Source organism: Halichoerus grypus, chromosome 15 (assembly GCF_964656455.1).
Source record: "Halichoerus grypus chromosome 15, mHalGry1.hap1.1, whole genome shotgun sequence".
In the NCBI taxonomy this organism is placed as follows: Eukaryota; Metazoa; Chordata; class Mammalia; order Carnivora; family Phocidae; genus Halichoerus; species Halichoerus grypus.
The window spans coordinates 6,217,920-6,242,165 of NC_135726.1; the positions used below are offsets into that span (position 1 = coordinate 6,217,920).

At 38.8% G+C, this 24,246-nt stretch overlaps 2 protein-coding genes across 2 annotated transcripts in view; one reads left to right on the forward strand and one right to left on the reverse strand.

The window, feature by feature from the left end:
- The window catches only part of CDH13 (cadherin 13), a 1,400,946-nt gene that overhangs the window by 1,370,241 nt on the left and 6,459 nt on the right, over positions 1–24,246 (reverse strand). The window contains exon 2 of the mRNA XM_078063200.1: positions 17,283–17,379. Coding sequence (XP_077919326.1) covers positions 17,283–17,333 — 51 coding nt within the window. The 5' untranslated portion in view covers positions 17,334–17,379. The remainder of the gene's footprint in view (positions 1–17,282; positions 17,380–24,246) is intronic.
- On the forward strand, positions 969–1,175 carry LOC118531087 (thymosin beta-4-like). The gene is made up of 2 exons (XM_036084952.2): positions 969–1,092; positions 1,168–1,175. The coding sequence occupies exons 1-2, from the start codon at positions 969–971 to the stop codon at positions 1,173–1,175; spliced, it is 132 nt and encodes a 43-aa protein (XP_035940845.1).

The window sequence follows — 24,246 nt, forward strand, 5'->3', positions numbered from 1 at the left end:
ACTTTACAGTGAAGTAACCTGGCAAACATTACTTAAGCAAGTACCTCCTGATATGATGCACAGAGAAGGATATGGTACCATTACTGAGTACTCACGCCAAAAATGCATAACCTGAACCTTAATCACACAAGAGCATTACATAAATCCATACTGAGGGAGAATCTACAAAATGACTGGCTTATACTCTTTAAAAATGTGGAAATCATGAAACACAGAGACAGACTGAATTACTGCTCCAGATGAAAGGAGACAAATGATATGGGATCCAAATGCAACATCTGATCCTGGGTCAGATCCTGGATCTGAAAAAAATATTCTCTTTGCTGTGAAGGACATTAATGGGGCAAATGGCAACATTTAAATAAGCTCTTAGATTGGCTAATAGTGTTGTGTCATTTTTAACTTCTTGATTTTGATCACTGTACGATGGTTATGTTTTTCAAGACTCACACAATGAAGTATTTGGGGAAAAGGGGGACACCATATCTTTAATTTACTCTCAAACAGTTCAAAAAAAAAATATATATATATATACATAATATATAAACACACAGAGAGTGAAATATTAGAGAATACTTATTATATTTATGTAGTATATGTTTTATTTATGTATTTATGTAGAAAGAGAAAATGATAAAACAAGTATGTTACAATGTTATCATTTAGGTAACTTATGTAAAGGGTAAGAATTTTTTGCACTATTTTTGCAACTTTTCTAAAAGTCCCAAAATATTATCCCAAAATAAAAGGTTTTAAAAATTAACAAGAGATAATAATAACATCTTGAGTCCATGGCCTCCCCTATTTCCAACTAGCTTCAGTCTATCCCAGAAGCAAACTGACTCTATGTCTCTCATCCATTAGACCATCTCAGCCACCTGACTTAAAACAACACAAATAGACTCGGCGGCCACTGAACAGACCGGACTTCGCTAGCTCAGGCGCCTCGCTCCACTTCCTCTGCATCCATGTCTGAAAAACCCAATATGGCTAAGATTGAGAAATTTGATAAATCAAAACTGAAGAAGACAGAAATGGAAGACAAAAATCCACTGCCTTCAAAAGAAATGATTGAACAGGAGAAGCAAGCAGGTAATTGTAATGAGGCATGCACCACCATTATGCACTGTACATTCCATAAGCATTGCCTTATTTTACTTCTTTTAGCTGTTTAACTTTATAAGATGCAAAGAGGTTGGACCAAGTTTAAATGACTGCGCTGCCCCTTTTCACATCAAAGAACTACTGACAACGAGGGCTGTTCCCACCTATCCCATCTGCTGGTCTGGCTGGCAGGGAAGGAAAAGAAATTGAATTTTGGTGAAGGAAGAAGCGAGGTAGGACAACAGTGAAATCTAGAGTAAAAAAAAAGCTGGCCCAAGGTGCCCTGCAGGCTATAAAATGCAGGTTTAATCAGAGTGCCACTTTTTTGTTAAAATGATTTTAATTATTGGAATGTACAATTTTTTTCAAATGCAAATAAAAAGTTTTAAAAACCAAAAATTTAAAAAAAAAAACCCACAAACTTACTATCTTACAGATCTACAGGTCAGAAATCCAAAATGACTTTTTGTGGGCTACAATCAAGGTGCCAACAGAGCTGGAAACTTCTTTTTTGGAGGCTCTAGGGGAGAATCTGCTTCCTTCCCTTTTCCAGCTTCTAGAGGCTGCCCGCATTCCTTGGTTCATAACCCCTACCTCCATCTTCAAAACCAGCAGCATAGCATCTTCAGATCTTTCTCTGACTTCCTCTTCTGCCTTCCTCTACTTTAAAGAACCCTTATACTTTAAAATGAGACCCACCAGGATAATCCAGAAAACCTCTGTATCTTAAAGTCAGCTGATTAACAACCTTAATTTCATCTGCAAACTAAATTCTTCCTTGCCATGTAATGAAATATATTCACAGGTTGTAGGAATGAGGACATGGACATCTTTGAGGGGCCATTAATGTGCCTATCACAGCTACCCCCTGCCTGGAATGCCTGGAAAGAGTGCCCTAAACCCTTCTAGCTAATCAGATCCCTAAATCATAATTCCTTCAGAAATATGTCCTTAGCTAGTTGGAAATGTTATGGTGATTGCTCCAGATATAACTTCCTTAACACTCCCATCCCCAATAAACTTAACAATTTTGCTTACTCATTTTTTTTGTTTGTTTGCTTGCTTGTTTATTGTACAGCCTTCTTTCTTTGGCTGTTATTATCATTGTCTGACTGAGTCTATAAATTGTAAGGCTGATGCAGACAAGTAAAATAAATGTCACTGATAAGAAAACACTTCCTAATGTCTAACTTAAATTGCCTTTGCAGAAATGTAATCATTTATTCCTGTCCTCACTTTAGAAGTAACAGAAAGCAACTAGTCAATACCCACCATAAAAACCTTTTAGATTTAGAGTCCTTCTAATGCCAAACAAAAAAACCAACATGATATGCCAACCAAGTGGCCAATCTAGGATAAAGGCCAGTCAAGTTGGTTTTTGAAGTGATGGAGTGATACAGTCAAGCCCTAAGATAAATAGCCATCCACAAACATGACCTATATGATACCTCCAGCTTTTCTTCCTTAGCCAACATACCCTTACTTGGTCCTTGCTTATTTCCTGAAGTTCTCATAGTTTAGGTTGCCATCCCTTAGTTCTGATTCCTTCCTGACTCCTTTATGTAAGTTGAAACTTGGACCTGAGCTTTTTTTCTTCTCCAAATGGAAAAATCTTATTCATCTTTCAAGACTCTTCTCACATGATCCCTCTCCCCACCAAGAATGATTAGCTGCTCTCTTCTCTGTGTTCCCACTGGATATGCCGGGGATTCGTGCCTCTAATACAACAGTTAACTTGGTGGAAATAGAAGTTCTCTCTACATCACCATCTGTTTTGAACTCAAGTCTGGTTATTGGACTGTGAATTCCAAGGAGGCAGCTATTATGTGTCACATTTATTGTTTATTCAGTGAGTCAGTCCTCCAAGATTTCTTCCTACCTCTTTGTTTATTCCTTCTCCTATTTTCAGATCAATTCCCCTTTACCTAGAATTCCAACTCAGTGTTGGAATCCTTCAACACTTGGCCCTTGGTCCTCTTCTTCTCTCAGTAGGTATTCCTCTCCTAGTTAATTTTTCAGGTCCTTGCCATCCATTGTCTTCTGAAGGTCTTAAAGGAAACTCAAACACTTGTTCAGAACAAAACTCAGGAACTTTCTCCCTGAGAATGAGAACTTTTAGTCACCTCAGCACCCATTTTCCCCTTCCTACAGAAGCAACATCCAGATTTCCTTCAAGGACTTCACCCGTCCCACTCTTGGCCAATCTAGTCTCCATGATAATGACCCCATCCACAACCAGGGGTAAGCAGCAATTAACCTAAACCAATCCACATATCCCATCCCCCTGAGCAGGGTATCTCTTGGCCTGTGGGCATATAATCCAATCAGAGCAAATGAGTCACTATGATGCCTTAGCTGGGTTCCTGGAGACAAAACCCCTCTTCCTATACCCGGTGGTCTGAGAATGTGGTCATTTTGCTTCCCTAAGCAGCCAAAGGTACCCAAGAGAAGTAGAGCTGAGAGACTGATCCTTATCACATTGTTTGGCCCCTAAACAAGTCATGCCTAAAGCCAGTTTAGCCTTTTTTTTTTTTTCTCATTTCTGTTAGTCAACTAATTCCCCTTTTGTTTAAGCCAGTTCATATTCATGAAGAACCTTAACTGAGACTCCTTCCCCCACACCTGACCTTCCAGAGTCCCCCAACTCAGTGAACAGCATCATCATCCATTCAGCTAAGAAAGTCAGACACCTAGGAGTCATTTCAAATATTTCCTTGTCCCTCACTTGCCATAGCCAATCTGTCACCAAGTCCTGTCAATTAGAACCCTAAATATATTTCAAATCTACTTCTCTCCATCTTTATTGCTCCAGCTATGTTTGCCTAGACTACTACAGCCCATGAACTGCTCTATCCTCACCTACCCTTGCCTTCCTCCAAACCATTTTCCACACTGCAGTCAAAATGATCTCTTTGAAGTGCAAAAGTGCTAATTCACCACCCTATTTAAAACACTCATTTTCCATTGCTTTTAAGACAAAGACAAAATTCCAAGCTCCTTAACATGGTATCTCATATCTGGCTTCCCCACAAGCAGCAGAATACAAAAGCTTGCTTGTACTGTTTCATTTAGGAAGTGACCCCAAGGAATAGGAGTCATGGATTAGGGAAAATGAGTGAAACAGGGAGGGAGGAAATGAATGAGCAAGTTGACCATCACTGTGAGCAACTGTATTAATCCAATGCGAACTTCTGAGGGACCGTGGGGAATGTATTTCAGAACTGTCCGCCAGAGACAAAGGGGAGAAGCATTCCCCAGTCAACTTTCATCCACCAATAATTGGGAATTGCCTATGGATACTAACTCCCTGGCACTTGTGAGCTGCTCACATGTGACTGCCAGTGGTCTCCTATAAGTGCCCCAGGCCTGGGGACCAGAGAAGCCCCAGGCACACTTAGAATGAGGTCAGCACAAATTTGGTGGGAGCTGATGGCACTGTCCATCATAGCCTTGGCTGAAATCAGACTGAGGCCATAAGATAATATAGTACAGGTCTGATACCATGTACAGTCTGGCCTCTACCTGCCTTTCCAGCTTCCTCTTGACCTCTTATTTCATTCCAACCATGCTAGTCTCATGGTTCCTGGACTGCACATGTTCCCACCCACCACAGGGCCTTTGAACATGTTGTTTCCTCTGCCTGAAATGCTCTTTCCTTCCTATTTGTCTAGTTCCCTCTATTATTCATCGGAACTCAACTCGAGCATCACTTTCCCTAATAAGCTTTCCCTGACTGTTAAAGCCACCATAACGGGCACTCTCAGCATCATGTGCTTCTCCTTTGAGGCACATATGAAAGTTGCAGTTGTCTACTTGTGTGATCATTTCAGACTGTCTGACTCCACCTGGACTATTCGCAACATAAGGAAAACTACAGAATCCCCAGCATTAGCATGGTCTTTGGCACATGTCAGGCAATCAATAAAACATACTTGAAAGGATAAACAAATTTATCTTTTTATTCCCACTAATATCTTCAACAAATAAGTGCTCAAATATTTTTAACACAGTTAAATAATTAATGGAGCTAACACTTTAAGAAGAAGTGTTACTTTCTGATGGAATTTATTTAACTTTCACCAAACTGCATTCTATCCCTTAAAACTGCTATAGTGAGACTCTTCTGTGGGAAGCCAGACATTGTTTTTTTAAGACAGACTTTTTTTTTAAGTGTGTGATACCTGTAAAGAGCAACTGGATTCCCCCAGAAAGAACAGTTGAGAAAGAGAGAAAAGAGAAATCATCAATGTAGATAAGAAAGCTTCTTTGTGGACCAAGACAGGGATGCTGTCTAAAACAAATGGGTATAGGTTATTGACCACAAGAAGAATAAAATTCATTGGTATGTGAAAACAAACTCCCCAGAATCACTCCGAGCTCTCCCTTTTAGCCAGCACCATCAATTATGATTATTAAGTGCCTGCCCGGCTGCTGTGCAGTGGAAGAGGCAGGGAGGTTTGGTAGCTAGGCAACGGCCTGGAAACTCAAAGGGTAGGGGTTGTGATGCTGGCTCCTCCATAAAAGTGATAAGTGGCCTTGGGTAAACTCCCCTGCCTTGTTTTCTTCATCTGAAAAACAGCATCACCAGCATCTGTCTTTCTGCTTCGAGGGAAGAAAAACAGAGTGAAGAGAACGCTGCAATTGTAGGAAAGTGAGCTTGGCCTGGGGAGTGAAGAACTCATCAGGGGACCAACTTTTCAACTGAAATCACTACTTTATGACTAATGGGTTGAGCCTGAATAATCCGTGCCTCAGTTTATCCATCTGGAATGATTTATAGATAATGGCCAAGTCCTGAATTAAGATACAAATTAAAATGTGGGTCTTTGGGGCACCTGGGTAGCTCAGCTGTTTAGCGTCTGCCTTCGGCTCAGGTCATGATCCCAGGGTCCTGGGATCGAGCCCCACATCGGGTTCCTTGCTCAGCAGGGAAGCCTGCTTCTCCCTCTCCCACTCCTCCTGCTTGTGTTCCCTCTCTCGCTGTCTCTCTCTCTGTCAAAAAATAAATAAAAATCTTTAAAACGTGGGTCTTTATTTCTGTAAGATCTCTCCCCCAAAGAGTCCTCAGACTTTCTCAGCTACCCCTAAACTAAGCACCTCAAAAGCAAATGTCATAGCTACATGATTCACTACACAAGCTCCAGCACCTAGCCCAGTGTCTGGTTCATAGTTAGTACTCAAGTGTTTACTGAATGGCTCATTGATTATTTAAATAATACCAGCCACCACAGGGGCCCCTGGGTGGCTCAGTCGTTAAGCGTCTGCCTTCGGCTCAGTCATGATCCCCGGGTCCTGGGATCAAGCCCCGCATCGGGTTCCCTGCTGCGCAGGAAGCCTGCTTCTCCTTCTCCCACTCCCCCTGCTTGTGTTCCCTCTCTCGCTGTGTCTCTCTCTGTCAAATGAATAAATAAAATCTTTAAATAAATAAATAAATAAATAATACCAGCTCTTTAAATGGGGATAAAAGAGTTTATAACCTTAAGTGAAGCATTATTAGTCTTGAAGAAAAAAAAAAAAGTCCACTGAACAATTTTAAAGGAAATGGCCTAAAGGTAAGTCCATGCCAGGTCATGAATAGCCATGAAAAAGATTACATTTTGACTAATTCTTTTTCATTATTTTTACTATTATTTAGAACAGTCCCAAATAATATAGTTATAGCCCAACAGCATTCCTCTCTCCAAATATAACTGTCATTCCTGTAGAGTAAGTTTTAAAAATGTTTATATATTATCAAAATTAAGTTTCAAAATGAGTTACAGTATCTGGAAAAAGAGGATAATAATATTTCACAGAAACTAATTGGAAACTTGTTTTGAAATAAAGTAGTTATTATTTCCATCATGGAGAGATGAAAGTATAGAGATTTCCTTTTATCTCGCCCAGCCTAGTCTTACATTATTTATTCAAGCTAAAATTAAAACCTGGCCAAATCCTACTGAGGCACTGCATATCAGTTAGAGATTATTCTTCTGGAAATGAACTTTTGTTCACAAATTTCATTATGCAGTTACAAATGACTATTATTAAAATGTAACATATAAAACTAAATTGTCTTTTTTTTCCCCTAGCTGTGCACAAGGTCCACTTTCCTATGCAGTATTATTCTTTTCTTCTGGACTTGGTAGCATGCTGTCCCTCTGCCCATTGCCTCAGCATATAGAACATCTCACGATACCCATTCCACTCACCTGGAGCCCCCCCTTAATGTCATTTTTTATTGCTCCATCCCTTACACCCCAAGGAACAGACACCAAGGGACATTCTCTCCTGATTACCTTGCTAAGGCCCATTTTCATTTTTTCTTCAGACTCAAACTTCAGGCAAAGTGATTACGTACAAAAAAAGTACCTGGGGTGTGGTGTCAACCCATTTGCGGTGTCTGAATGCCTAATTTTTTCTTGCCCATCCCCCCAGGCCCTGTCACATCCTACTCATTTTGTTTGGAATGTTCTTCCTTGATTGCCTAACTCTGATTTGTCCTTCAGGTCTCAGCTTAGATGGAACTTTCTCCATAAAGATTTCCCTGACCTATCTCCCAGCTCCCAGGTCAGGTACGGCCTCTGTGTTCCCATGGCATCCTGCACCACGGAGCACTTGCAACTTTTTCTTTTTAATTGGCTCTACCTCCCCCTGGGTTGTAAACCCCATGTGAGCAAGAGTAGGTCATATTGGCTCACTATTCATTCACCAGTGCCCAGTACTATGATAGGCATATAGCAGTTGATCAATAAGTATTTCACCAATTTTGGATTTAGATTCTACTCTGGTATTTGGCCCCTAGGAAAACCAATCTTCCATCTGAATCCCAAAGAATCTTCACTATCCAAAAGCTTTCCTAGCATTAACTTTGTGGTTCATCAGAGTTCTCCTTGGTTCTTCACCTTGGGAACTCTAATTTCTCCTCTGCTCATTTCCTTCTACTCCTGGAAGGTGTTGCCTAGCACATCCAGGGTCTTCTCTTCTGGTCAATCTGTTTCAGTCATGCTCATTAGTTTTTTGTTTTGGGGTTTGTTTTTTTTTAGAGAGAGAGAGAGATAGCGAGAGAGAGCATGAGCAGCAGGGAGAGGGAGAAGTGGGCTCCCTGCCAAGCAGGGAGCCCAATGTGGGGCTCAATCCCAGGGTCCCAGGATCATGACCTCAGCCGAAGACAGACGCCCAACAAACTGAGCCACCCAGGTGCCCCACACTCATTAGTTTTTAAACCTGGTCGGACTTTTCCAGTTCTCAGCATCCATATCCCATCTCCTGCACACCCAGGCCACATTTTACTTTCTTTCTACCTCTAGTTGACTCCTTAGCTCTCTCTAGCTCAGCAAGAATAAAATTTGGTATGTATTTGTTAAGGGAGGTGGGGGGGCACTAAAAATGTATCTAGGCACTGCATGGATTGTCGTACAAGACAACTATTTTAAGAAAATTCTAATCTAAGTTTCTGTGCATCTACATTACCTGTGCTCTTGGTCTTGCTCAAACTTTCCCTTTGCCCCAGGACAGTGACACTCTGCTACTTCCTTTCTAAATAATAGGAGGCCCACCCTAATCCTGAGAGTCATTTTCCAATCAATTCAATCTAGCTTTTCCCTCTGCCTCGTTGCTGCCAATAGCTGATTTTCTTCATCATAGGTTTCTAGATTTGTTTATTTGTTTGACCATGAATAAAGATAGAAATAAGGGCAGATTTTCCCAGGAGGAAGTCAATCTGGTCATTTTTGTACAGTTTGCCTAAAGACTGTCTTGGTTCACATCTTGGTTACATGTAAAGAGAAGAGCTAATTAATATTGCTTATCTTTACTCTTCTTGTTTTCCTTGTTTGACGTATGAGAGAATCAATAAATAATATCCCTCTCACCCTTTCTGAAGTTAAAAATCTATTGAGAAACAAGACACAGGAGATGAATAGAAATCAAAACATCAGCTTTATTATTATTATTACTGATAAAACTAATTAGAGAATTTGGCTTGAGGTCTGGGCACAAAAAGACTTGCTAACACTGTTCCTCAATTGGGCAGATTTATCCACCAATCACAGTCATCCCCACACTACTGTAGGACCTTCCCCACCCTGCTTCTGTAAGTTTTCAACACATATCAGTATCCTGGAGAAAGGAGAGCTCCAAGATTTAAGTATGTTTAGTTCTTCTCCAGTCAGAGAAGGCCAAGAATGTAATGGCTGTTATGCCGAAGGAAATCCATTATGAAAACATAAAGGCAGGGGGATGAAGAATCCTTCTGTGTAGCAACCAAATTCTATCAAAGATTCCAATGGTCCTAATATGGCCCAAAGATCTGATAGGCTCAAGGTTCCCTTGGTGATTGCAAATTTGCCTTTCCATACTGCTATGAAACAATATTTTATGATTCCCATGATTTATTATGGATTTGTTTGGCGTCATCTGGGATGTTTTCCTTTATCGTTCAAACTAGGCTAGAAGGCTTGGAAATGGGTGCGCAGGTTACTTGGAATCTCTTGGATTCTAAGAAGAAAGTCCTTTTTTATTTCAAACCAGACTCAAATGAGAGTCTTTATAAAAATGTGTCCATTCACTTTGCTACCACCATGAATACACTAAATGTAATTCAATCATTCTTTGTTGATTCATGATCTTTGAGAGTCTCACATCCTTGTTGTTTATACCAAGTCTCACTGTTTGACACTAGATACACAGAGATACAAGATATGAAAAATTGGATTGAATGTGCCCTAACCAAAGGACAAACTGTGGCTCACCAGGAAACTCTCTGATGAGGTCAGAATTTTTAAAATATAGTTGAAAGATGATAGGAATACATTAAAAATGATGATGGTGGTGGTGGCGATAAGTACATACTATATGCCAGACACTATTCTAAGACCTTTGTGTTTATTAAATTGTTTACTCTCAGGGCGCTGGGGTGGCTCAGTTGGTTAAGTACCTGACTCTTGATTTCGGTTCAGGTCATGATCTCAGGGTAGTGAGATTGAGCCCCACTTCAGGCTCTGCACTCAGCACAGAGTCTGCTTGTCCCTCTCCTCCCCACCCCCCACCCCTGCTTACACCGCTCTCTCTCTCAAATAAATAAATAAAATCTTTAAAAAAAAAAAAAAGAAATTTAAATTGTTTACTCTCAAATTCTACAAGGTAAGCATTATCTCCATTTTACAGAGAAACAACTCATATGCAGACAGGTAAACTGATCTGCCCATGGTCTTACTGCTAGAGTAAGTGGAACAGCCAAGATTTGCCCCTGGTTGTATGGTTCCAGAACCTTTGCTAATAACTGCCTTCTAAAACAAGATAAAATGTGCATAGGAATATTGAAGTGAAAGAACATAATAGGCGCTGTTGTGAAATATGCTTATGAGAAATATGGTTAAGCCTTTCATCCACAAACTCAGAAACACACTCACCCCTTATCAGCTACAATCAAAGTAAAAGAGATGAACCTAAAAAGCATACTTCACTGCTTGGGGCAGATGATACAACATTAACAAACAACAAAGAGAAAGTCATATATCACAACTTCTATTGTATTTCCAGCTTCTGTATCAAGGAGAATGATCTTTAGACTCAGGAGGGCTGAATAAATGTAGTTTAAAAGACACTGAAGAATGAGATAAGTAAGGTGATAGCAGGAGACCACCTCGCTGTTTTAAATGAGTTCGAGTCTCTAGGCCTAAACAAATTACATCCCAGAGTATGGAGAGACTTTGCAGATATAATCTAAGAGTCCCTGTCAGTAATCTTCAAGGAATCAGGGAGAATAGAAAAGGTACTGAGGCAATGGAGCTAGAAAAATAGTATTCCCGTTTCTCAGCACGGGGGGGAGACATGTATCCCATGATCTACACATGTGCAAGCTTGGTTTTGAAACATGGTAATACTCTAAAATGGTGAGACAGATGATTTGTGAGTCCTCAGAAAAGGACATGGTAATCACTAAGAACCAGGACAGATTCATTGGGGGAAACATAAAGATCCTACATGCCTCTTTTTCATAGGTCTAAGGACAGGTGAGAGTGGGGTGCCATGCCCACAGGTAGGGATGTGAGCAACCTGGCTGACGTTCCTATCACCCTGTGCATCACCAGGGCTGATGCAGAGGATTGGGCTGGCTGACGGGTTCCCTTTGCTTTACACTCCATGAAGGCACACATTTATTCAGAGAGAAACACCAGAGGGAGAAAGGCCTTCATAAGGACAAGGAGATCCAAATTCTGTGCCTCCCTGAACCCCAGTGTTTATAGAATCATTGTCCACAATAGCCAACTACAGAAAGCGCCCAGATGTCCATCAACAGATGAATGGATAAAGAAGATGTGATAAATATACAATGGAATACTTCTCAGCCATCAAAAAAATGAAATCTTGCCATTTGCAATGACATGGATGGAACTAGAAAGTATTATGCTAAGCAAAATAAGTCAATCAGAGAAAGACAATTATATGATTTCATTCATATGTGGAATTTAAGAAACAAAATAGAGGAGCATAGGGGAAGGGAGGGAAAACTGAAACAAGACAAAATCAGAGAGGGAGACAAACCATAAGAGACTCTTAATCATAGGAAACAAACTGAAGGTTGCTGGAGGGGGTTGGAGGATGGGGTAACTGGCTGATGGGCATTAAGGAGGGCACATGATGGAATGAGCACTGGGTATTTTTTTTTAAGTTTTATTTATTTATTTGAGATAGCACGAGTGACAAATGGGGTGGGGAGAAGGGGCAGAGGGAGAGGGAGAAGCAGGCTCTCCACTCAGCAGGGAGCCTGGGCTCGATTCCAGGACCCTGGGATCATGACCTGAGCCGAAAGCAGATGCTTAACTGACTGAGCCACCCAGGTGCCCCTGAGCACTGGGTGTTATATAAGACTAACAAATCACTGAACTCTACCTCTGAAACTAACAATACACTGTTAAATAATTGAATTTAAATTTAAAAAAAAAAAAGGACACAAAAAACAAATTCCGTGCCTCCCCAAAGCCCCGAACAAGCTCACATCCATCTGTGGTTCATATTAATTGGGGCAAGCATATTTAGAAAGTCTCTTAATTTTCTTGGGACCTGATAGATATGAGTATTTTTAAGGAAATAAATGCCTCGTTGACCATTCATACCAAAAATGCTTAAATTTATGAATCAATACCCTTCTGACTAGAACCTTTCCCTTCATGCATAGCTCACTTCCTCCCTCCATCAGGACTCTCCTCAGTGTCGCTTCCTTAGGGAGGTTTTCTCCAACCTACCTGATATAAGATAGTATTTGCCCCCTATCATACCCTGAGTATCTTGTTTTATCTTTCTACATAGTTCTTGCCATTATCTGATATCATACTATATACTCTAGCTCTTACCACTATCTAATATTATATATACTATGATACATACGTGTGTGTGTGTGTCTGTCTCTGTATGTATGTCTTGCAAAGCCAACAAATTCTATGTGAATAATGTCCCTACATTGTGTGGTAGCCTTGTCCTTTTGAATGTCAGCTCCATGAGGGTGTGGTGAAGCTTGGCCTGGAAGAGGACTGACTTGAGGGAAAGGGGAGGCTGGATAAAGTAGCCCTCCACATAACTGAAGAACCATCACAACAAAATAAAAGGACATTTTCTGTTGCCCCTGATGAGTGAAGCTATAGGAAACAGGTTTGGCTACAGATACAAAGCTTACTCATAATTAGATGCCTTCTGAGCTGTGAGCTCCCAGTCTACCAGGGGAGATATTCAAGCAGAGGCTACAAAACAACCTGGCCCAGATACTTTAGTATCTACCCAAAGGGGTGAGAAACTAGGTTGATCTGTGGATTGTGTTTCAGTCCAACCTCATTCTACACATAGTGACCTTATTTTCTGAACCCCAAACCAAGATCTGTGGTCCTATAAAAAGACTTCTGTGTTGCTTCTGGGTTTGAAAGACCATCTAACAGATATAGTGCATCATCCGGGACTATTTAGCCGCCAAAATATTGAGTTTCGAGGAGATGTCAATGATTGAAATAATGAGAAAATATTTGAAATTGGCACTTTCCTTAGAAAGGGAGGACATAAAATCACTCTAGGACAGGCATTTTTTTCTCTTTGAGTACTCCTGTTTTAACTAAATAGGCAGAAACTCTTGGTTGGAGTTCACTCATTTTTTTTTCTAGCACAGTTAAGTTTTTATTTTTTTAACGATTCTTAATTTTCTTAAGTAATCTCTACATCCAGCATGGGGCTCAAACTCACAACCCCAAGATCAAGAGTTGCATGCTCTACCGACTAAGCCAGCAAGCCCCCCCAACCCAGTTTTCTTGAACCATGGTGTCTTCCTCCAAAAGCTGAGTACCAAAATGTAACTACCTATTTTAGTTCATTCAGATTTAGAAAATCAAGAAGTCCTTGGAAAAGCTTCTGGGAGCACATTAAAATTCTACGCCGTCCTAGAGAAGCTATGCAACCCTTCCCTCACAATGTCACTTCTATCTCTGTACGGAAACTGCAGTCTATGCAGCTTATCAAGGTCCCAAATTATCCTAGTTCCTCCAGCCTACACCACAGTGCCTCCCCATCAACTCCCCATTTTAGGATTCTTGCACTAAGAGGTGGGTGAGGCAAGAGACTCCCTCCCTCCCCCCACTTTTGCTCCCCTTGGCCAAATCTGGACTCTCCTTTATCCACAGGAATCAGTCAGACTGATTGAGATATTGTAATTTCAGAGTGAGCATTGGGCTGGTATCAGCTGTTCCCTATTAGACACAATGTTCTTTTCAATAGACTACTTTGTTTCACACTGACAGTCATTTTTCACCCTGCATGGCAGAATTTCAAAGCCAAGAATCCTGCATTACACAGTAAACAAACAAAATTAGACTCAAAATTGCCTTTTGTGATTTTGATATATTAATCAACTCTTCAGGAAAGCTTCTAAACATTTTCAATTACATAAAAAACAGGCTGGCAACATTTTCCAACTTCAAAAAAATCAGGCTTAGTTAAAGGTTTGTTTTCCATTCCACTGATACTCTGTATTACATATTTGCAACTGTTTCTGTTTTAGGACAGATTGATTAATAGCATCAGTTCTAAAAAAAATCCCACCATGTCCACAGGGGGAAAAAAAGTATTTCCATCTGTGATCTTCATTAACCAAGGCAGATCTATCTATTTTGGTGTGTTTTCTTCTTGCTTCAGCTGCAGCCTTGGGTCCCTGAGTATCTCCGAAACTATGGGCCCCATGGTTGCCATTAAATGCTAATTGTGGGTCGGGGGGTACTCTGGAGATACAAAGCAAGTAATGGATCAAATAAGCCAAGGGAAAAGAGAAATCTTGACACCCCAGAGACCCAGCCTCCCTCCTGTACTTAACATCTTACTTGACTAGACAGGAAAACTAACAATGAAACTAACAACGAAAAGATGCTGAAAAACAAAATAACAAGTAAGATATGGTCAAAGGGGATGTATACCAAAAAAAGCATATACTGGACAATTATGTGCTTAACAGATTTGACAATGACAGTAGCTAAAATATTTAATTACATCTACTGTTACTTTCTTTAAGAAGTAGAAATCATAGGAAGAATGCTACTAACTAAAATGTTTACACATCCTTCCCTAAATGTATTCTTCAAGAGCTTAAATGGTGACTATAGTTAATACTGTATCGCATATTTGAAACTGCTAAAAGAGTAAATTTTAAAAAGTTCCCATAACCAAAAACAAAACAAAACCAAAAAACTGCAACTACGAATGGTGATGGATGTTAACTAGTCTTATTGTGGTGATCATTTTGCAATATATATAAATATCAAATCATTATGCTATATGCTAAAACTAATATAATGTTTGTCTGTAATACCTCTATAAAAAAATCTTCATTAAAATAGGAAAGAAAAGAGCGTAAGACAACTCCTGCTGTTAATGGCTGAAGTTTTTTATAACCCTTAAAGCACTATCTTATCTATTAGTTAAAACTGGCAAGTTATCAGGATTTACTTAATCCCTGCATTGCAGTGGGTGTCACCCATAAGAATATAAAAGAATCGGAATACAGAAAATCTGTTCATGCAAAGAGCTTACAATATATGGTAGAAACTGGACAAAAAATGCTTGCAAAACATGTTAAGAATACCTGACATGTGAAAACAAATGGGATCTATTATATAACTAGATAAGGCTGGGTGTATTTACTACATGAGAATATCACCTCCCTTATTAAAATGAAACAGAAGCTTTCAGCACTTGAAGGAGCTGCTCCTGAAGGACAGGAGGGCTGACCAAGTGACCACAGCTCTGCCTTGTGATTTTTCACACACACACACACACACACACACACACACACATACACACACACAATTTTCTTGGTACTCCTTACTACAAATGAGACAGACTAAAATTTTCAAAAAGACTTTATTATTTCACTTTTCACAAGATGCATTAAAGCAATCAAGCTTATAGATTCTGGCACAATAGCTACATAACCCTCTTGGCCCCCACAAATATTCATTCTTATTCACCAAAGTTGCTAGGGATTCAACACTAATCTGAGGCTGTGGGCCTCATGCATGCCATTAAAGACAGAATTTGTAGGTCTTGTCCTAGGATTCCCCAAAATTGGGGATGTCCCTCATCTCAACATAAACTGTACTTTAATTCTTTATATTGTGATGGGGAGGAAATTTCAGGATGCCAGAAGATAAAGACTCATAAAAGAATATTAAGCACTTCTTATCTCCTATCAAATGCAATGCCAAACAATATTTCATTATAACTCATTGTACTTCCAGCACTCTGCCTAAAGGTGAGAATTTTTATCATCCAAAGCTAGCATTGCTCAATTAGGGAGTGGAGTGTGGAAAGGAGTTTCACCCCCTACTGGTGAGTTTCTGTAGGAATGAATTAGAGGAAGGTTTCCCAGCAAGTAGACAGAATTCTGAAAAAGGTTTTACTTGTTTATGGGCAGAAATCAGAAACACATAGTAACATCGAGTTACATCTTTGTTCTGCCTTATATGGGACAGGAAAGAACAAGTTTCTTCCCAATCTCTCTCTATAGACATACCTACCAAAAAGTGCTGGCAGGCAGGTATTCTAAATTAATAGGCTTTACACGGGTATTTTTAAAGCTTTCTGTAGATATTTCTTATTTTCCTCCTCACTGTAAATGTACTGCAGCCTGTGTGCCAGAAAAGGGAATAGGACTTTGTTCTTTGATTAAGAACAATGATCACAATCTATTAGTTTATTTCCAAGAAAAGAATGAATCACTATACGGCGATGCCAAAGGCTCAGGCCCCACCTGGCGACTTTCCTAAGAGTCTCTCTGAACAGACCCATCTGTTCAGTTCATTCACAATTTGCTTTGTCTACAATGAAATACCTGACTGCATAGTGTCACCCTTAATTGAGACCCCATCCTCTACTTTCATGGTTTGGTCCCCTAATGGGTCCGATGACAAATCTCCTCATGAAACCATGACATTCAAAGAAGAGTTACTCACAAAGTAAAGGGAGATACTATTATGTCAGTAACTGTACATGGTAACGGCATTTCAAGGGATGGTAGCAAAAATGGAGCAACTTATTAAGGAGAGAAATTAATTGAGGAGGATTTTCTAAAGATGGTAAGACTTCCCTATAGGCTTGATCATTATCCAAACGCATTCATTTTATAAGGTGCCTATAAACTGTAACCCTGGTGATTTACATGAATTAACATCCATGTCTAGTAATCACTCAGCAGAAAAATTAAATATATCTGAAATATATGTCAAATTAATTTTTTGTTTAATTTATCACAACACTAATCCCAATTCACATATGTTCAGTCTTCTAAAGTTCAGCTGCTATTACATGATTCTGTGCTCATGACTTTAAAAAAAGGAGGAAAGTTAATTTTTAAGCCATCTAAATTAAGCATTTTTATTAGGAAAACAATATGTCAGCTCAAAGGAGATGGCTATGCTAAGGTAATGAAAGGTCTACATCATTCCTTGCGCTGACTGAGGTGATTCCCCATTCGTGTTGGCCTCCTTCAGTGCTGTGTCCCAGAATGAGGGTAACCAAAGAACTTAAAAGAGGAAAAAGAAACTGCAACAAAAATGGAACCCTGTGAGATTAATAATTATATCATTTAATATTTATATGATTGTACCTAAAACACTAACTCAAGGTACAAAGAAATGTCACGGGTTAAGAGAAGTCGAAATACTTACATTTATCAAGAGAGTGGTTATTGGCAAGTGAAACCACATGAAGAGCCCCATGCCTGGTCCTACTGAGCAATTTTCAGACTTCGGCTCATTTTGGCAACTACAGGCAAAGAATACAAAGAGACCAGAATTATAATTAGATGATTTTACATTGCATCAATTAGCATGTTTCTATTGAAAAAAGAAAGCTGAGTAAAATTGGTTTAAATAATGTCTTTTATTATATTAGAAAATAAGAGGTCCAGAGGTAGAGTAGCTTCAGGGTGAGTTCACCTGGTAATTCACAGATATCAAGAAGGACCCAGGTCCTTTCCGTCTGTCTACTCTGCAAATATAAGCATGTTGGCTTCTCCCCTGAGGCTAGCACCTCCTCAAGGTGCTCAGATTGGCTTCTGCAATTCCAGGCAACACATACAGATGACAAAAATCAGAGACAGAAGTGTTTCCTTATACACATAAACTTTACACGGAAGCACCATCCTCCTCAAAAACTCTGTTTTCGTTGGCCAAAATTATGTCACATACTCATGTCTAGATGAGTCACTGGAAGGATAATAATTAGAATTAGAATGTTTGTTTGGACTACTCAAGATTCACTTCCCCTCAAGGCTAAGGGAAACCCCAACTTCCCTTAAAGCACATGGCCACCCAATATTTGAGAAAAATCAGGGTTCTACGAGCAAGAAACACGGCTAGTGAGAATGACAGGGGAGCAGGAAGCCCAGAGTGTCTGTCTGCCACATACATCTAATAAGAATAGAAATAGAGCTCACAACTCACTGCACACATCTCAATGCACAGAAGTGACACTAATGGTCTAACTGGTAGACAGCATCATGCATATAAGATTAGCCATTGTTGCTATAACAGTACGTCTTCACAGAGAGCTGCAAAGACATGAATCTCTCTTTAAAAGGCACTCAGTGATTATAATCAAAGAACAAATCATTGCTAAATCCATATCATCTACATGAACCCAGAACAGATATTTCCTCTTTTATTGAAAAATCAAGGGTTTCCTTTACTGGAAATTTCAGTTCCAATGAGTTTCCAGGAACCGTTTCACATTCCAGATATGCATTTGTAATACATTTGTATTGGTTAGTTGGGCTCAATTTATCTAACGAGCCACTAAAGTGGCCAATTGTTTATGCAAATTAGGAATCATAGCTGTATTAAAAAGTAATTTATTATATAATGTGCTACCTGAATATACTCAGACATACATCACTTAATTTTTCATTTCATTCCAAATTCTTCATTTATTACATGTTCATCTCTCACGTGGAAAAAAATGGTCAAGACAACGTTTGTTAAATATGTATTCTTTTCTGAAATATTTAATCAACTGAAATATTTAATGAGGAATAACACTATTACAATATTTTACTATCTTTAAAGGATATCAGGAGAAACAATGTGGTGCAACTATAAAATGATCAACTGAGAGGTAGGAGACATGAGTTCTAATTCTAATAGCATTTATTCAGTACTCATATATACCAGGCACTGTGCTAAGTGTTTAATTCACTTCATTTATTTAATCCTCATAATAGCCCTATAAACTATGTATTATGATCATCCTGTTTTCAGATGTGGAAACTGAGGCACAGAGAGGTGATATAAATTGCACAAGATCATACAACTCATAAGTGGCCGGAGCAGGATTCAAACCCAGACCCTGGGATGTGAGAGCCAAAGCACTTAACCGTAGTGCACCACAACCTCTCTAGTCCTGGAATTGCCACTAATTGCCTGACCTTGTCAGAGCCAGTTTCCTAATGAGTTAAACAGAAAGTTGGGTAGAACATTTCCAAACCTAACACTTAAAATGTCAAGAAAGCCTTGACCTTACACACATCCTCCTCTGCCAAATAATTTATATTAAAGTTATACTTATTATACACGACCAAACGCCCATATCTGGACACTCTACTAACAACTGCAAGATGATCCAGAGGAAGAAATAACTAAAAAGCCAACAATGGTATGTAAGTCACAGGAAAAACACAACTCCTTGGAGGAATAAGGTTGCAGTTTATTAGACTAAATTCATGAATTGCCCCAGACACTGGTGTGAGATCTACTTAGAAGGCAGGCTACAGAGCAGGGTTTCCTACAATATGACTTGTAAATTAACTAAAGATCTCCCAAAGTATGCTACAATATTTTCGGACATTAGGCAGTAGAAAATTCTTCCCCCTTCAGAGCAAAAAGTCTCACCTCTGTCTAAGCCTCCTAAAAGAGTTAGAATTGAATTATTTTAAACCATCTCACCAAACATAATTATGAGTATTTATGAAATTTCTCAAATATCCTCTTTGGGGAATCTAGACACAGAGTATAGCTATACATTTGCAAAAGAATAAATATTAAAATTATATCTCTAAACAGTGTGAACTATCCAGTAAAGTGACCTATCATTCAGCTTGTCTGAAGGGCAAAATTTTAAATCTAAGTGATTAAAATTTGGAATCTTATTTTAATAATACAAGCAGGATTGGACAGTACCTTCCTGTGGTCAGTGAAGTTCCTACTTGCTACACTTTTTCACTGTGTGTAAAGAGGGACATCAAGTGGTCTAAGTTCTGGAAGACTCTGTCTTGTCAGTGGCATTTTCTCAACTAGTCTGTGGAGCTCCTATGATCCTTGATGGGATGGTAGAGCAAAGGCATGCAAAGGATAGAAAACTTCAAACTACTCATCTTCTTAAATAATCACTTGAATAATTTCAGCAAAATTTTGTAAGGATCAAATTTCTTTGGGTTAAAGACTTTTCTTTGGGGCACACAGTAATATCTCAATTATCTCCAATAGATAAGGGATAGATAAGGGATATAATAATGTGAATACAAAAAGAATTTATGTATCATAGTGTTTGTATGTGGAGGTATATTGTTTTATAGACAAATTTGCTTTCCTATTGCATTCTTTTTATGTTAAATGATAAGTTTGTTATTCCAAACAAACAAACAAAAAATGACCAAAAACAAGCCTTGACCTTGGTGCTAAGGCCAAGTTGTGAAAAATAAATTTGCTACTACAATATGCAAGAACGAATCCATAACTTTTTAAAAAGGATAGTTACAGCTTGTTGACATCTATCATTTGGAATATATTGCAAATAAAAGTGCTGGGCACTTCTATTCTTACACACTTGCAATCTCTTTGTCCTATGTTTATGGAATAGATAAATTAAGAAGAGCTTTATGACATTTTTCCACCAAGAAAGAAAGGTTAGGCAGCTGGAGAACTGCACAGAAAGCCACAAATGACAAGAACCATCTGCCTATTATTGAAATGTTTCTTGAATCAGGAAAGCATAAAGTTCTTTTTGGATCCTTTCTCCCCTTAGTCCTTCAGGCCAGTCAGATTCTATGAATGAAGGGGGGAAATGAGAGGAATTACCCTTGTCTTGCCTGAGCCATTGAGTTTAGAGTAAAATGGAGTAGTTGAGGCTGATATAGAAATTTAAAAACAGAAGAGTCAAACCAGTACAAACTGAAATAACAAAATTCATTCTGTAATAGTGAGAACTTCAAAACCAAGGGAAGTGGAAGTTCACTGAAGTGATTAAAGAGTGGGCAAAGAGTCCCAGGACCTCAGTTCCAAGCCTGTTCAGCCTCTTCCAAACTTCTGGCAGGTTATTCAACTGCTCTACACTGTGTTTCTTTATCTGAGAAATGGGAATACTCACCTCAAAGGGTTAATGGTGAGACCATAAGTAATCAGATTAGAAGCACCTGTCGAAAGTGCCTGGCACATAGCCAGGCACACATGCATGCTAACCACTACTCTTACTAACCCAGGAGTAAGATTATTCAACTGAGAGACAATATCTGGACAGGACATCCTGACCTAAGAATGTCTCTCATTTTACATGTTGACATAATTTATTTTTAAATTCTTCCTTTCATAAATTCTTTTTTGAAAATTTAGTTCCAAAAGTAATATGCATTTTTTTAAAATAAAAACTACTAAAGAATAGGTTAGAAGTGAAAGTCCTTTTCCCATCCCCAATACCAACCCTGATTATTCTTACTTTAAAAAGTAACAACAGTTCTTGGCTTGAGGTATGTTTCTAATCCTTTTACATGTTTAAACAAAAATATAGTTATTTATAATTTTTAAAATACAAATTAAGCCTGTTATAAAAATTATTCTATGACTTGCTCTTTCACTTGACAACATATCCTGGATATCTTTCAGGATATGTTAATATGTTTAGATTTATACTGTTGACATAAATTTAATATTAAATTTTAAGAAAACAAATAAGATAAATGATGAAAATCAGAATAAAGTTTTCTTACATCATTGTTTAACTTATAAGTATGATGATGGCATTGTGATTATGTTGTGTTTTTTTTTTTACATTCTTACCATTTAGAGATACCTACTGAAATTTTTACAGATAAAATATATGATGCCTAGGATTTGCTTCAAAATAATTGGAAGAGGGATGGAGAGAAGGAAATTTGGGGGACATAAATAAAACAAGATTGGCCAAGAGTTGATAATAAAGCTGGTTGTTGAGTATATGAATGTTAGACTCCTATTCTCTGTACTTTTGAGTATTTTAAAGTTTTCCATAATAAAAAAATTTTTATTATTTTCTATCCTTAAAATTGATCTACTAAATGCCAAAGAGCTATATTTTCAATTTACAGCAATTAATTTTTTAAAGATTTTATTCATTTATTCCAGAGAGAGAGACAGAGAGCAGGGAGGAGCAAAGGGAGAGACAGGTAGACTCCACGCTGAGCTCAGAGCCCAACGTGGGGCTCGATCTGAAGACCCTGAGATCATGACCCGAGCCGAAACCAAGAGTCAGTTGCTTAACTGACTGAGCCTCCCAGGTGCCCCAATTTCTTTTTCTTTTTTTTTTTTTAAGATTTATTCATTTATCTTAGAGAAAGAATGAGAGCAAGAGAGAGAGCATGGTGGGGAGGGGCAGAGGGAGGGAGGGACAGAATCTTAAGCAGACTCCCCTCTGAGCTCGGAGCCCCAAGCCGGGCTTGATCTCATACCCTGAAACCATGACCCCAGCCGAAATCTAGAGTCAGAGGCTTAACTGACTGAGCCATCCAGGTGCCCCATAGCAATTAATTTCTGATTAGATTAATCAACAAAATTAATCATTCCTAATGCCTATCCCCTAAGCAGCACAAATGAAAGCAACTTAGCTTCCTTGTAGTTTGAATGTTACTATAAAAATCCAAATACAATAACCAACCCAGAGAAGCAATGTTCACTAATGTTATGGGAGGTATTTATCAACAAGTGTAAATTATAAACTATTATAATTATTGCTTTTTAGAGTTAATGAGGAAGTGTTTTCCCTTTTCTGTTACATTGGAATTATTGCAGCTGGATGAAAAAAGGAAAACATTTCTCTAGTCTATGTAGAATCAAGAAATCAAGAAGATAATGTGTGCTCTGTTCACCCAGACAGGACACATTCAATCCAGAATGCACTCACCAAAATTCTGCGCTGCTGAAGCCAAGAGAAAGCCTTTATTTTGCCAGAGGAGCAGAATAATGTTTTGAGTTTTTAGTTTCTGTTTTGCTCTACACAAACATCAATAGTTCCAAGAAGGCAACCAAGCCCTTACTACCTAGTAGGGCACAGAGCAGAAGTTGGCGTGTTTTCTACAGCTCTTCCTGACTTTTGTCAAAGCCTACGCTGACTAAAGAGGTATATCTATGTGGCCTGGAGAAAGATGGGATAGCCAGAGTTCTAGGACAAAAAAAGGAAGAGTTAAAGTTTTCTCGGTATTGGAAAGAGGTCAGGATTCAGAAGGCCCAGTGAGACCCAGAATCTGGAAAGGAAAGGAAGGATCTGTGAGGTGCACTCAAAGAGGTTGACACTTGACCCCTAGTCCTTTCAAAGATTTTTGAACACCAAGTATGGACTATAAACTGTGGAGGAGCAGAATCTAAAATGACCAAGCTGGCTGAACAATGGCCATCTCCCTATTATCCAGTGAGACCTAATGATCAGTGACCAGAGGAATTTTTACCTATGCTTCAGCAGCATTTAAGACCCTGAAACTTTGCACAATATTTGGGCCAGGAGAGCACTAATAAATATTTAGTTAATTCCTGCCAGCCCAGAAGTATGAGATCTTAGATTCGGGTTTAAGTGAACTTTAAAGAGGTGCAATAATTTTTATAGATTTGGGTTTGTGTTTGCTAATTCATACAGTCTACTCCATTTAAAAAGCAACCATGCCAATAAAAGTGCTAGAAAACCAACCTGCATTCATGCTGTAATTACCATCCTTCACATCTACACAGCTTTGTACATTTGGTAAGGTATTTTCACATATTGTCTCATTTGATCCTCTCAGAGTTAAGAGGGTTTGGTGGCTCTTGAGCTGTTGAGAGTAGGTGTGCAGGAGCAAAATGGCTTAATGGAAGAGAAGATTTTCTTCCAGACATGGTCACTGGTCACTAGGTATTTTCTTAGCTTTGTTGTATTCTCTTGCTCTCTGTCTCACACACATTCTTGTCAGACAGAAGAGGAAAATTTTATTCAACATTTCATTTAAAAACATCTGTGCAAAGTTGTCATTTGTAAGGTCAAATTCACAGAACCCAATGCCAAAGATGAATTCACTTCTTAAGGGGTTGCAATTTAGGCTGCCACCCAATGATGGAAGTAGATCATGGTCAAACCTTCTCATGAAATGGAGAAAAACAAAACAAAGAAACAACTGCAGGCATATCCAATAAAGGAAAGAGATTGTAAGTTTTAATGCCTCACCATCAAAGACACTTATCTTTCTTAAAACAATTCAAAAGATATAAAGTTTATTTAAAGGGAGTTGTTTTGGGGGTTTTTTTGGTTTTTTTCCTAGCGCAAATGGTTTGGTTCAAATTCCCAACAGCCTCCTTTTCAACTTTGACTTCTATAACCTGATCTCTCCTTTTTTGAGTAAAAAGAACTTGCCATGGGTAAAAA